Genomic DNA, 13,918 nt, shown 5'->3' on the forward strand with positions numbered 1-13,918 from the left:
TCCAAAGCCGCCAGAGAACTAAAGGCTGCATTGAAAGCAAACCCTACGGATCCATCACAGATTTTTATTCTTCGCTCTAATTATAAAAACCAACATTCCCATGCTAGCCAAAGTCCTGGAAAAATGTGTTCAGCAACAAATGAACCAACACATCATGGACTTCAAACTACTGAACGACTGCCAATCGGGCTTCAGACCCGGGCATAACACAGAAAGAGCGATTCTACATATTGTTAATGATGGCCTCCTTGCTCTGGACCGTAATGAAACACGTCCACTAGTCATGCTCGACAAATCATCAGCCTTCGACACGGTCAATCATGACAAAATTCTAAGAAGACTGGAAAATAGGATGGGCTTTTCCGGCACAGTCCTTCAATGGTTCAAATCTTTTCTGGAAAAAGAACGCAAGCAATCATGGTGAACAAAAATCTCTCTGCCACTTCTGCCAATCTGCTAGGAGTACCTCTAGGCTCAACCTTATCCCCAACGTTATCCAACCTTATTGTAGAACCCATAACTGATCTACTACCGCAGGCGAACATCTCCTATCACATGTATGCAGACGACACTCAACTCTACATCAAGATCATGCCCATTGAAGAGATAAAGATAATGAATAAAGCTTTTGAAAAGACTGTCAACTGGCTAACGACCAACTTCCTCAAACTAAACATGCAAAAAACTGAATTTCTCTTAATCTCTCCTCCTAAAAACTCTCTGAAGATAAAGGAATGGACCAAGATGATCATGGCCCTAAATTACACGCTGATTCTGGTGGACTCTGCCAAATTGCTGGGAATTACACTGGCTAAAAACCTTAACATGCAAACACACATCAACCTGTTGGCTAAAAATGCCCGTTTTCACCTCAGCTATCTCAGAAAAATTAAACAATTCATCGAGAGCCCTGACCTCAAAATGGCAGATCAAGCTTTAGTCATATCGAGGTTGGAATACGGTTGTACTACTCTCTCTGGGCACCCCAAAACCTTAACAGCCCCTCTAAAAGTGTGTCTCAATGCAGCAGCAAGACTCTTGACAGGATCTTGGAAATTCAACCATATATCTCCACACCTCAAGGTGCTCAACTGGCTAACCTACGAAGCCAGAATCCACCTGAAGATGGCCTGCATTACTCATAAAGCTCTTACCCACAACACCCCCCACCTTTCCAAGAAACTCACTTTATCTGGAGGAAACAGACACTCTAGGAGCTCAGATAACCTACTCTTGAAACTCTCTCATTTCAGTAAGAAAAAACGCCCAACAGCGTTCTCGGGAGCGGCACCAAGAATTTGGAAATCTCTACCTCCGTGCATCAGAAAAATCTTGTCTACACCTTTATTCAAAAGGGAAGCAAAATCCTTCCTGATGAGCCAATTCCTCCCTCAACTCTGCACATACCTCACCATTTGGTGTCCTACTAGCACACCAGCCTTTTCACGGACTTACAAGGCACCGTACCTGTACACTTCCTCAAACTTGTTTCCAAATTCCTCCATATTGGACATCTAAGCCTCTCAGACTTATTCGTATGCTAACTTGCTCCTCCTGCTATGTATAGACCATCTCTATCACCGTTTCTGCTCCCTGCCGAAACTTGTTAAAAATGTCTAGATACTATATCTGCTATGTTCAGCAACTAGTTTTATTCTTACTCTGCTTCTTGCCTAAACTTTAAAAAATGTTTTGATATGCTCTCGGATTTTGTTGGCAAAAGTTGTATTCTTACTCTGATTTTGTAAAGCGCTCTGATAGCCGATTCTGGGTCTTTTTCTCGCTGCAGAAAACTAAAAAATAAATGAATAATAAATACTACATAGGTATCCTTGATACCTGTTTTTTCACTTTTATATTTTACCATATGAATTGCTCTATACTCCGTACACAATGAAAAACCATTGCAAGGTGCTGCTCCGTTATGGACTCTGGGTACCTCGAGTTCTTGGAAAGCCAACAGACCCTAAATATCTCCACAACCAGAGTGGTCTCGCTAAAGTAATGGGATATTGGTTTTGTAAATGGGCCATCATGACAAGAGGTTACAAATGAAAACGTTGTCACGAATGAATATTTATGATTTTTTTTATTTCAACCCTTAGGGGCATATGTACAACAGAATGACACAGCATGGCATTAAGCAAAACTTGCTAACGCCACGCGCCACCATCCTGAAAATGCAGGTATGCACCGTATTTACAAAGATATGGTGCACCTTTGCGTTTCCTCCCGCACTGGCGCTAAATTAAGCTGCCTGGTGCTAACGCAGTCAACGTTGCACCTTTGTGCAAGGGAGCCTGCATTGCGGTGAATGATTGTTTATGTTCAGGAAGGTGTCCCTTCCGGCACATAAACAATCACAAATGATGTTTTCTAACTCCTTTCTGTGCTGCATGGTGCAGCACATATAGAAGTTTTAAATCTTCATATTTTTTATTGATTGTTTATGTGCAGGAAGGGACACCTCACTGCACATAGACAATCATTCATGGCGTTTTATATGTTCTGCACAATGCGGCGCACACAGAAACAGCAAAAACAAGGAGAAATAAAGCATTTCTCCTCGTTTCGTCATGTTAAGACCAGGTTTTCCCTTGTCTTAATTTTGGGGCTACCACATATTTACGCCATCTTTGTAAATATAGGGCAGCGTCAAAATCAATGGGTGTTGCAGCAGAACACCCACCGCAACACTTATTGCCCACGCAGGTTGGGATCCAAATATGTAAAAAAGATACTTCACCACTGAGATCCTTGTCCTTGCGCTGCTTACCAACTAAAAGGATATTACCTTATTAAGAAGTACTCTACCGCACTGCCTTTGCCATATTTGGATTGAATTACCCTCAAAATAGATTATCCTCCTTACTTCCATATACTCCCCTTTTGAGGGAGTTTCAACAGTGCATTATAAGTCGTTGGACTTGGTGTTGGTGCCCAACTACACTTCTATCAATGGGAGAAACGTGGCCTCTCTAATTGAAGGTCCCCTAGGAATTTGAAAGTGGTATATCCGACTAGGTCCTGAGGAAGGTGGTTGCCCAACAGCTTTTAACCCACCGAAGCGCGCGTCGACCTAGTGCGGAGTCCCATGCATTGCATTGGAGACTCTTCTTTACCGTGTACAGATGTAGTATGATTGTTGTTGTGAGACTGGAAGAAGTGGTATGACTGGAAGTATGTATGGTTGTGTTTGAGTTTAACCAGGGGTGTGTTGTGAGATATGTTTTCGTAAATATTGAAATAATCATGGTTAAAAAAGAAATATACCAATGATTGTTTGTACTGTGAGATTGCATCTTTTATCTATGTGTTTGAAAAGTATAATATGACAAAAGAGAAAAAAATTATTTTGATAAGAATTTAATGAAATGTTTTGATAAACTATATAAAAAAGACTTTGAGGTGACCTTTTCTTGTCACTGGTGTACTTTCTGAAATGTATTCAAAAAGTATGTGAGCATTGTGGCACAGTAAATATATGATGGTCTATGAGGGAAATATTTTTACTGTTGTTGCGGCAGAACACCCACCACAACACTTATTGCCCACCCCTTTCACGCTAAGTATAGAGTGACAAGGTGACTAATTTACAACACGGGGTTAAGCCACGTTAAATGGCTTAACGCCACTTTGTAAATAAGGCAAAGCCCCTATTGCCACAGAAAAATCATAAAAAGTGATGTTCCTGTGGCAACAGGGTCTTGTAAATATGCCCATTAGTGTCTTTGAAAAAAAATTAAGGAACTACACAAATGACCCCTTGATGGATCTAAAATTTCCTCTAGTTTAGAGAAATGTATAGGTTTTGGGTTCCATTATGGCATTAACACCCATTTCAACCACAAACTGAAAGGAGGTTGAAAGACAAAAAATAGGGAAAGTGGACTGTCTCTCAGTAAAATGTCAAAACTTTGGTAAAAAAGTTTGTTTTTGGATTCAAGTCTGCCTCATCCTGAAAGCTGGTAAGATGGTGATTTCAGTACCATACAACTTTCGTTGATGCCATTCGCAGGAGAAAAAACAAACACTTTTTTCTGCAGCACTTTTTTATCATTTTACCCCCGAAACAATGTTTTGCTATATTTCGGCTTATTTCTCAGTCCCCTTCAGAGGAATCTACAAACCCAGCTCACCTATAGAATCCCGAGGATGTTGGCAAAAAGGACACCAATTTGGCATGGATAGCTATGTGTAAAAAAATTACGCAGCCCTAAGCGTGAACTATCCTGAAAAGCCAAATTAAGGCTCAGCACTGAGGGGGAGGAGGGAAGGCCTAGCAGCAAAACGGTTAATGAACGGGATAATAAGACACCTGCAGAAAGAGGAAATATGAATTTTTATGCTCAATTGTGTCCCCTATCTTAGACCCCAACGACTCCGTGTACGCTCTACAAGTACATGTATGTTCCCTCCACTTCCAGTTATGAAGACGCAAATACATTTGCGTCCAACGTTAACATGTCCTCTTTCAGATCCACCATGAATGGGTCGAATATTCCGTTCCTAAGTATGCCTTGCCAACGTCTTTATGTGGTGTACTTTACACGTTTTTCAGCTCTGGCGAAGTAGGCCCTGAATTCTGCCATCGAGCCTTTTCCTGCCTTCTGACTCTGAATGCCTCAGCCCGGGTCTGCATCTGTACCCATGACCTTTGTCTCACTTCCTGCGCGGCTAACGGTGCTTGGTTCAGCCTGTTGCCTGCCAAGACTGTATTCAGCCTTCAAGTTATCTGCTCCGCTCCTCGAAAAATACATTCCTGTCTAGTAGTTCAAGTAAACATCCTTCCAGCTGCAGAGCAAAGGGCCCGACCTCACTGTCTCCGTGCAAGTAATTCCTAGCTCCTGTTACCATGGTAGGTCCATGCCCCCTCGCATCTCATGCAGACACGAAGACGCTTATACACGCACTCACAGTTAGTATAGAATAGCCTCTGTCCGAGAGACCTTTCCTTCCAGATAATATAGTTCCTTAAACACGAGATATTAGATACGATTTGGGATTAGGTTGTTCTGACATCCCAGACTTCTGTCTCCTCATGTAGGGCTAAATGTCAAGTCCCCTTCACCCTCCAGTTACACGTCAATCACACGTCATGCTGCCTGCGCGCGCATCTCTGCCATGTATTTCTGCTGACACTGCAGGATTCTCTTATGGATCCACCCACTTGTGACATCTTCTTAATGACGTTTCTAGTACACGCCTTCATGCACGCCTATTGTAACGCCTTTTCATTACGTATGTGTATTCTTATCTCTCCTCTCAGCTGTTACGCCTTCTGCATCTGCCTTTACTGTAATGCATTGACTATATATACTATTAACTGTCAATAAAGTATTGTCTGTCAGTCCCTTCCCGAACCTACGTGGTGACGGAATGGTATGCCACCTTTGGTTCGAACCAAATACCCATTCCTTTTTAAGGAATAAAACCCCTTTTGAAAACCTCAAATATCACGGATTTTGCCTCTTATTTTTTCTGAGTTATTCTTATTGAACTTTACCGCATAAATTAACTATAGGTAATTTAAATTTACCACATAATTGGCGCCCGAATAGGGACCCCTCCCCCATCTCACGCGCCGGAGGTGCGTTGCAGGCCTAGCCCCCTACCACAGCCGGACGGACAACTACGCGTACCCGCAGGATTTCCTGTATCTCCCTCAGGCCAACGGAGGTGACTGAGGCTGCGATCAACACCCAGACGAGGCGGTGAGGAGTGCGGAGGATCCCGACCAGAGTCTAGCTGAGAGAGCAAGATCCGAGGTATACAGAGGCCCACCAGGTTCCGAAGTTCCAAAGTATCTGCGTCACGAGTCGAGTCCGGTCCAGTCCAGTCCAAAGTTTCCGAGGCCTTCCGTTCCGTGCTTCCCGGTGAGTACCATTGCTGGGGACGCATCTAGACGTGCGCAATAATTTGTGCCGGTCAAGACGGGTTTGGGTACACAGACCTGGTCTGCACTGTTTAGCAGTGTATCTGTACTGTTTAGCAGTACATCCAGTATCATGTCGTTAGCTAGTTTTATTCTAATCATTGTTGTTCGTTTTAAAATGTTTTAATGTGGTTTCAAAATGTCGTGGTATGAGTGATTGTTCGATCTTCATTATTGTGATTATTGTGTTAATTGTGTTCATATCTAAGTAAGGACCAAGTAGCCTGACTTTTAACGATGCCGTTATTCTCCAAATTAAGACAGATAAAAACTAGAAAAGGGATACTCGAGGAAGCTGTTCCCATTCCACCTAGGGACACTCCAGGGTACTTTATGTACCACAAACATGGCCTAGATGCCGTTTTATATCTCGATTTATGGGTGGACTACACCAAGGATCTAGCAGAGAATCAGAGATGGCCCGCTGCTGGGACATGGGATGCAGATTGCATCATGAGAGTAGAAGAAGCATTATGGAAAAAGAAAGCCAGACAGTCACAGAAAGATGCCATTGAATTATGGCGTAAAGAATCGCATAGGCGTACAGAAAAAGCACACAGAAAAGAAGAGAAAAGTAGAGAGGATTCAGAAAAGGCCCGAGAAAATGTATTAGTTGAGGAAGGTATCCGAGTAAAAATAGAACAAGTAGATAGACAACGAAACACCCTTATGAATGGTATGTATCCTCTTCTGGCCGAGGGTTTACCTAAGGCCACCCCGGAAGTACCAAAAGATCTGCCACCTCCATTGCTCCCGACTAAAATGCATCAGAAAACCGCAAAGGACATTTTCCTTTCTTCCTATCTAGACGATGTAGCTCCCGAATATGTTAATACCGCACCGCCACGCACACCTCCTCCTGGCGGCGCTCGACCACGAGATAGTCAGCCCCCACCTCCGCGACAAGCTACTCCTCCTCCCGTTCCTCCTGCTCCTCCCGTTCCAACCCTTCCAGCCGTTCTTCCATCTCTTCCTGCACCTATTCCTCCTGCTTTACACCCAAACAATCCCTTCGGACCCGGCGCCTCAGGAGGCGCGTCCGGAGGGGTGACAGGTTTCCAAACCCCAGGTTTCCAGACAGGTTTCCAGACCCCGCCACCAACACATCGATGGACTTATAGGGATCTAGCACAACAACGTACACCTCAAGCAGCCGATTTTGACATATATAAAGAACGACTTGCAGATTGTAGATATGATCCAGTACCTGGTAAAAAGAATGACGACAGAATGATGCTCGCATCAGTACGATTGCGACGAGTCACAAACTTTTTATCGACACTACCTGGAATGGTAGATCATCTAGATAGAATATATCATTTTGTTCAAACAGGGATAGGCCCTGAAAGTATTGGCGAGGCATTGGCCTACCAAAAAGTTGATACTCAAGGCAAGATATTACGGTTTCTTATAAACTGTCTAATAAGAGAAGTGGATAGGCCGGGTGCAAACCCGGACGACATAAAAGCACTTCATAGATGGGGTCAGAATATAGCAGATGGGAATCATGATAAACAGGCTTGTATAGAAAATATGTACCGAAGGATCAGAAATGCAGTAATAAAGATGCATGAAAGAAGACAGCCACCACCGGAAATAGATTCAGACAAACTTGAATCCTCAGGGGAGGAGGACGCACCAGAAGAAGCAGCAGGACAATCGCAGTTACCAGTTAGAGAAATGATAGCTTATGTAGATAAAGGAAGATCCTATAATAATTCAATGCGTCCAGTACGTCCAGAAAGTAAAAGAATTTTTCAAGAAGCCATGTGTAATCCGAGAACTCCTGAACACTTATTCCAAGCCACTGACAACAGGCTTCGAGAACGAATGGGGTACCATGTACTCGATTCTATGGACGAACAAGAATTAGCTAGGTCAGCAGTACAATGGGCTGACAATCCCGAGAAATATAGTGATGATGCGTTAGCGCACACATTCTTGAATATGACACCAAGCGAACAGCGTTTAGCTGGTACATACATGATACAACACTTACTCATACTGTATAGAAGCCAACATTCCGATCCAGGTCCCCTGCCTGATATATTAGCAGAACTACTCATGAATAAATGGAGAGGTCTAGGTACCGATCTAATTAAAGTAATTCTAGAACATCGGCACAGATATAGTGCCTTCCTATGTCCACAGCCTGATTCAACACACTCCATGGAAAGAAAAATGTATTACATAGACAGACAGAATCCGTTACGAGAAGTGCACCCAGTTCAGAATGCTGATAATACGCTTAGACGCGTGTTTGTGTATACGCCCATAACTAAAATAGAATTATTGGAAATGAAAAAACTAGTACCTAGCCATGACAAAGATCCCGCAGGTTTTCATCGTGAAATAAAAGACATGTTACTCATGGGTGATTACACTTATCCAGACCTTATGAAAATATTGAAAGTACTACTGCCTGCTGGTATTTACGAGAAACTCAAAGAAAAAGAATGGGAAGTGGGAAATGCAAAGATTGATTGGGCTGCATTAGAAAACGAAGAAAATACCCGAGTTCCAGGCCTAGGGCTTGGAGACAAAGTTAAAGCGTTACCAGGATTATTAGTACAAGTATTGCCACGTTTATTAAGTACGAAAAAGGAAGACTGGGGTGCAATCTCAGCCTGTAAACAGAAACCCGATGAAGACACTAGTGATTTTTATTCCCGATTTGAAAAATGTTTAGGTATTAATAGCGGCCTGAAAGCAAGTAGTGAGTCATATCCACATCTTTTTGTAACGAAACTAGTCGAGAATTCACTGCCCCAGGTTAAGAACAGAGTATTGAAAGTCGAGAGTACTTGGCAAGCTAATACCCCTTCACAAATGTTGCAAATGTTACAGTACCACCAGAATAGAATTAGAGAAGAACAAGAACACGAACAAAGACGTATGAAAGACACGAAAATGAAAATGTTAGTTGCTCAGTCAGTTCCAGCTGACGGTCACAAAAAGGGTACGACCCAGCCCAGTAATTCAACGGCTCCTATTAAAGGGGTATGTAACTATTGTAAACAGCCAGGTCATTATATAAACGATTGTGCAGTTCTGAAACACAATATCTCCACGGGTAAGACCAAGGAGAGACCACGTCCACCTAGACAAGATCAAGCCCAACAGCAAGTACCCCAGAATATACAGCATATACCACCTATGCCAGCTTCACAACAGACCGTAGCAGTACCACAGCCACAGCCTATTGCCGCAACGCAAAACACGACACAACAGATGTACCAGTATGCACAAAATGACTACCCAGATTATCAGCGATATACATGAAACAGCCTAGAGAGGGAGGTTGGCTTGCCTCTTATTGAGGTTCCTGTAGATCAAGAGGGTCCTTATGTACACAGTCAAGTATTAGGGAAAGACAGAAAGTTTCTAATTGATACAGGGGCAAGCTGTACAACGATTAGTCATGATGAGGTTCCAGGGGCACCCCTCTCAGGCTCACAGAATGTTTCCCTTGGTTTTTCAGGAAAACCTATTATTAATGAAGTATCACAACCTCTTCCTCTTGCAGTCGGTCCTCTGACACGGACTACAGATTTATTGCTTACAAAGTCATGCCCAGAAAACTTACTAGGTATAAAGACACTGAAAGCTCTAGGAGCTATAATATGCTGTTCTCCGGAAGGAGTACGATTATTCTTGCGAGATTTTAAAGGTCACTATGTATTGAGAGACATGGATCACCGATTACAGAATGTCCCTGCACATTTGTGGGCACAAGGCCCCACTGATGTAGGTTGTATGCACATTACACCATATCGAGTCACACTCAAAGCAGGAGTAGTATTACCACGAATTAGACAATACAAGTTACCCCCAGATTCTGTAGTGGCTTTGCTGAAAATCATTGACAAGCTCATTGCACAAGGAGTGGTTGTGGAAACCGACTCCAATGTATGTAATTCTCCTATCATTCCAGTCCTTAAACGTACTGATCCAAATGCACCACCAGTTTATTGATTAGTTATTGATCTGCGCGAATTGAATAAATGCATTGTACCACAGTATCCCGTGGTTCCAGATATCTCTTCATTACTGACAGCTATTGATCCAGAAGCAGCGTTCTTTACTGTAATTGACCTCAAGAACGCCTTCTTTAGCGTCCCAATAGATCCGGAAAGCCAATACTTGTTCGGATTCTGTTTAAATGGACGAAGTTTCAAATTTGCACGCGCACCTCAAGGATTCACAGAAAGCCCCAGCATCTATAGCCAAGCACTGAAAAGACAACTTGACAGTATCCACATGCCTGTTAACACCGCCCTACTTCAGTATGTCGATGATCTGCTGATCACCGCCCGAAGCGAACCAGAATGTGAAAAAGCATCACTGACGGTTTTAAATTTTCTGGCCGACAAGGGGCACAAGGTATCCCCTTCGAAGCTGCAATTCTGTGTTCAGCAAGTTGTGTACCTTGGTCACTTGCTGTCCAAAGTGGGGAGACAGCTCACACCTGATCGCATCCAGTTAATCGTAAACATGACACCACCCAAGACACAAAAGGAGGTGCAGGCCTTTATAGGCCTCACTTCATACTGTAGACAATGGATTCCCCAATACGCATTTCTAGCAGAACCACTTATTCAGTTGACAACTCAGGAGGCAGCGACATCGACTGTCCTCCCTTGGACTCAAGAACATACACAAGCTTTTGAAGACTTAAAGAAAGCCTTATGTCAAGCACCAGTTTTAGCAACACCATGTTACAGTAAGCCTTTTACACTTTTTGTCACAGAACGTGAAGGCACTGCTTTGTCAGTGCTCACTCAGGAACAAGCAGGTTCACACAAACCGTGTGCTTACTTCTCTAGCACATTAGATCCAGTAGCCCAGGCTCTGCCTGCGTGCTTGAAATCAGTTGCAGCGACAGCTTTAGCAATCAGACAAAGCGATTCCATAGTACTAGGACATCAATTGACAGTACAAGTTCCACATTCCGTGGTAGTTCTTTTAAACCGTACACAGACCCAACACTTGACTATAGCAAGACTGACAGGTTATGAATTGACATTGTTTCAGCCACACATAGAAATCAAACGCTGTAGTACGTTAAATCCTGCCACACTTTTGCCATTAAGTGGCGTAGACCCATTGTCACATGATTGTATTGAAGTCATTACTATTACGACGAAACCCAGACAAGACTTGACAGACGTTCCATTACCAGACCCAGACCTGACACTTTATGTGGATGGTTCATGTATGAGAACAGGTACAGGTGAATTAGTGGCCGCCTACGCAGTCACGACAGACACCGAAGTTATTGAAACCAATTGTATCGACACCCTGTCAGCTCAAGCAGCAGAGCTCATCGCTCTGACACAAGCCTGTATTCAAGCCAAAAATAAGAAAGTTAACATATACACTGATTCACGTTATGCATTCGGAGTTGTTCACAACTTCGGAGTCCTCTGGCGAGAGAGAGGTTACTTAACTTCTCACGGTGCCAACATTCAACACGGTCCCCTCATTCAAGCCCTGTTAGATGCAATACATCTGCCTACTGCAATATCTATTATGAAGTGTAAAGCACATACAAAAGTCACCGATATCATTTACCAGGGTAACGACCTGGCAGATCGAACAGCTAAGCAAACTGCCCAGAATCGAACTCATGTAACTAACTTGACAAAGACAATAGTTCCGACATCGACACACTGCATGACAGTTAGGGATCCCGCACATGATGTAATCGACATACAGACACATGCTACACCAGATGAAATCAAGAAATGGACTGAACTAGGAGGGATCCAAACAGATCAGGGATGGATGACGAAGGGAAAATCTACATGGTTTCTCCCCGACTCTATGGTTCAAGTCATCATTAACACGATACATAGCCCAGCACACCTAGGAGAAAAAGCCATGCTAGACAGCATTCAACATATATGGTTCAATAAAAACTTACGAGCAGCAGCCAAACATAAAGTGCGTACTTGCATGATTTGTTGTCAGTTCAACCCAGGTAAAAGCATTCCCGTAGAGCAAGGTGGATTTCAGCCTCCCGATCACACTTTTGAAGTCCTCCAGATGGATTATATCCAGATGGAACGTTGTCGAGGATTCAAATATGTCCTCGTAGTCGTATGTGCACTTTCCCGATGGACAGAAGCATATCCAGTCCCAGATTACACTGCTCCGACCACTGCCAAGCAGCTGGTTTGTGAATTTTTCCCGCGGTATGGTTTGCCCCGTATCGTGTACTCAGATAACGGTCAACCATTCTTATCCGAGCTTGTGAAACACATTACACTCCTGTTAGGCTACCAGTGGAAATTCCACTGTGTCCGGCATCCCGAGGCAGCAGGTCTCGTGGAGCGCCATAATCAGACTCTGAAAATCCGACTTTCTAAAATCTGCAGAGAGAAAGGCGTTGACTGGATAGTAGCTTTGCCAGTTGCCCTTTTCTATATGAGGATGGTAGCGTATTCTCGAACCGGGCTATCCCCGTATGAAGTGGTCTTTGGTAGGCCACCAAATATGTGGGGGACGCCTATACCTCGTAAAATCACAGATGTTGACTGTATTATGCTGACAGATTACCTTGCCTCCTTGATGTCTGCACTACAATCTTGTCGTTCACAGGTAGCTGCAGCCTTTCCCGACAACACCGAGGTGAAGCCCCATGAAGTGGTTCCCGGGGATTTTGTTTTTGTTCGCAATTTTGATCGGAGAAGTCCGCTGGAACCCCGCTGGCAAACCACGAAATTGGTTCTTCTGACGACGAGGACCGCTGTGAAGGTTGAGGGCAGAAAAGGGTGGCTGCACTCAAGCCACGTTAAGAAGTTTCACGGACTCCCTTCGGACTTGGACTCTAAGCCCTGCCCTCCTCCACAGACTGACTCAAAACTCCCCCTGGTTGAGAAAACCGCCCCCGAAGAATATAGACTGAAACTACGGTCTAGCAAGTCAGACAGTTTAATTGTTTAAGTCCTCCCCTAGGTGAATCGGTTAAATTAGTTTCTGACATGTATCCCCTAGACCGAAATAGAGAGAGAGATAGACAGATACAGCTCAGGAAACGTGCATATTGTAAATCACTTCGTAGTCACTGTATAGTGACATTATTGATTATGTTTTTTCTGAGTCTGCTGATTATTGCTGCCAGTATATTATTGCATATATATTATCCTATTTTCAAGCGTGCACATTCTGCTTTCAACGTTACTGCTGAACATTCTTTTAGCGAATTACCTCCGCATGAATTGTCTTACAGACTTGCGCTGCGCAACAACACATTCATTAGTATGCTACATCACTCCCATCTGACCAACAACGCTACAAATTGTTGGATATGTGGCCGACTCCCTCCCTACCAGAAATACAAGGGAGTTCTGCCCCTTTTTCCGTACCCGTTCACACACAATGGTTCATGTGGTGCATGGTTTAGACTGATTAATTCTTTAGATTCTGATACTATAGTTTATGAAGGAAATTGGGTTTGGGGAAACCTGAACTTAGTTTTGCTTAAAGCCTGCTACCCTAACAAGGAGGGACTTCCCACAAGGACAGGAACTGATCTAGAAAATGAAGTATATGGATTAGGTAACTTTACCATTAACCTCATGATTTTGAATGTAGAATCCGAAGCTGCACCAGTCTTGCCTGCCATGTCAGTATTACCAGTCACAGGTGAATTATGTGTCAGAAAGAATGGTTCAGTACACTTAGGTCATAGTAAATGTTCTACTGTGGTCGAATTCAGTGATCAAGGCAAGTCTACATTCAGAGCTACTCGTCATTCCTACTTCATTTGTGGTCATACCGCATATATACGCTTACCTCTAGATTGGGATGGTACCTGTTACATTGCATTCCTTCTGCCACCTGTTTTCCTAGCCCCTCCTGATTATCATAGACACACTAATCTAGTAAACAATAGACTCCGAAGAGATCTCCCGATTGTCGATTACACTGAAACGGCATGGGAGCAATACACAGACTTCAATAAAGGTTTCTTTCCCT

At 43.4% G+C, this 13,918-nt stretch overlaps 1 protein-coding gene across 1 annotated transcript in view; it reads left to right on the forward strand.

Moving 5' to 3' along the window:
* Window positions 1-417: 417 nt before the first annotated feature.
* LOC147662887 (uncharacterized) overlaps window positions 418-13,918 on the forward strand; it is a 43,995-nt gene continuing 30,494 nt past the window's right edge. Inside the window, exon 1 of the mRNA XM_086950820.1 lies at window positions 418-845. Within this exon, the coding sequence (XP_086806946.1) occupies window positions 418-845 (428 nt within the window). The remainder of the gene's footprint in view (window positions 846-13,918) is intronic.

Source organism: Lissotriton vulgaris, unplaced genomic scaffold (genome assembly GCF_964263255.1).
Source record: "Lissotriton vulgaris unplaced genomic scaffold, aLisVul1.2 SCAFFOLD_1565, whole genome shotgun sequence".
Taxonomy (NCBI): Eukaryota; Metazoa; Chordata; class Amphibia; order Caudata; family Salamandridae; genus Lissotriton; species Lissotriton vulgaris.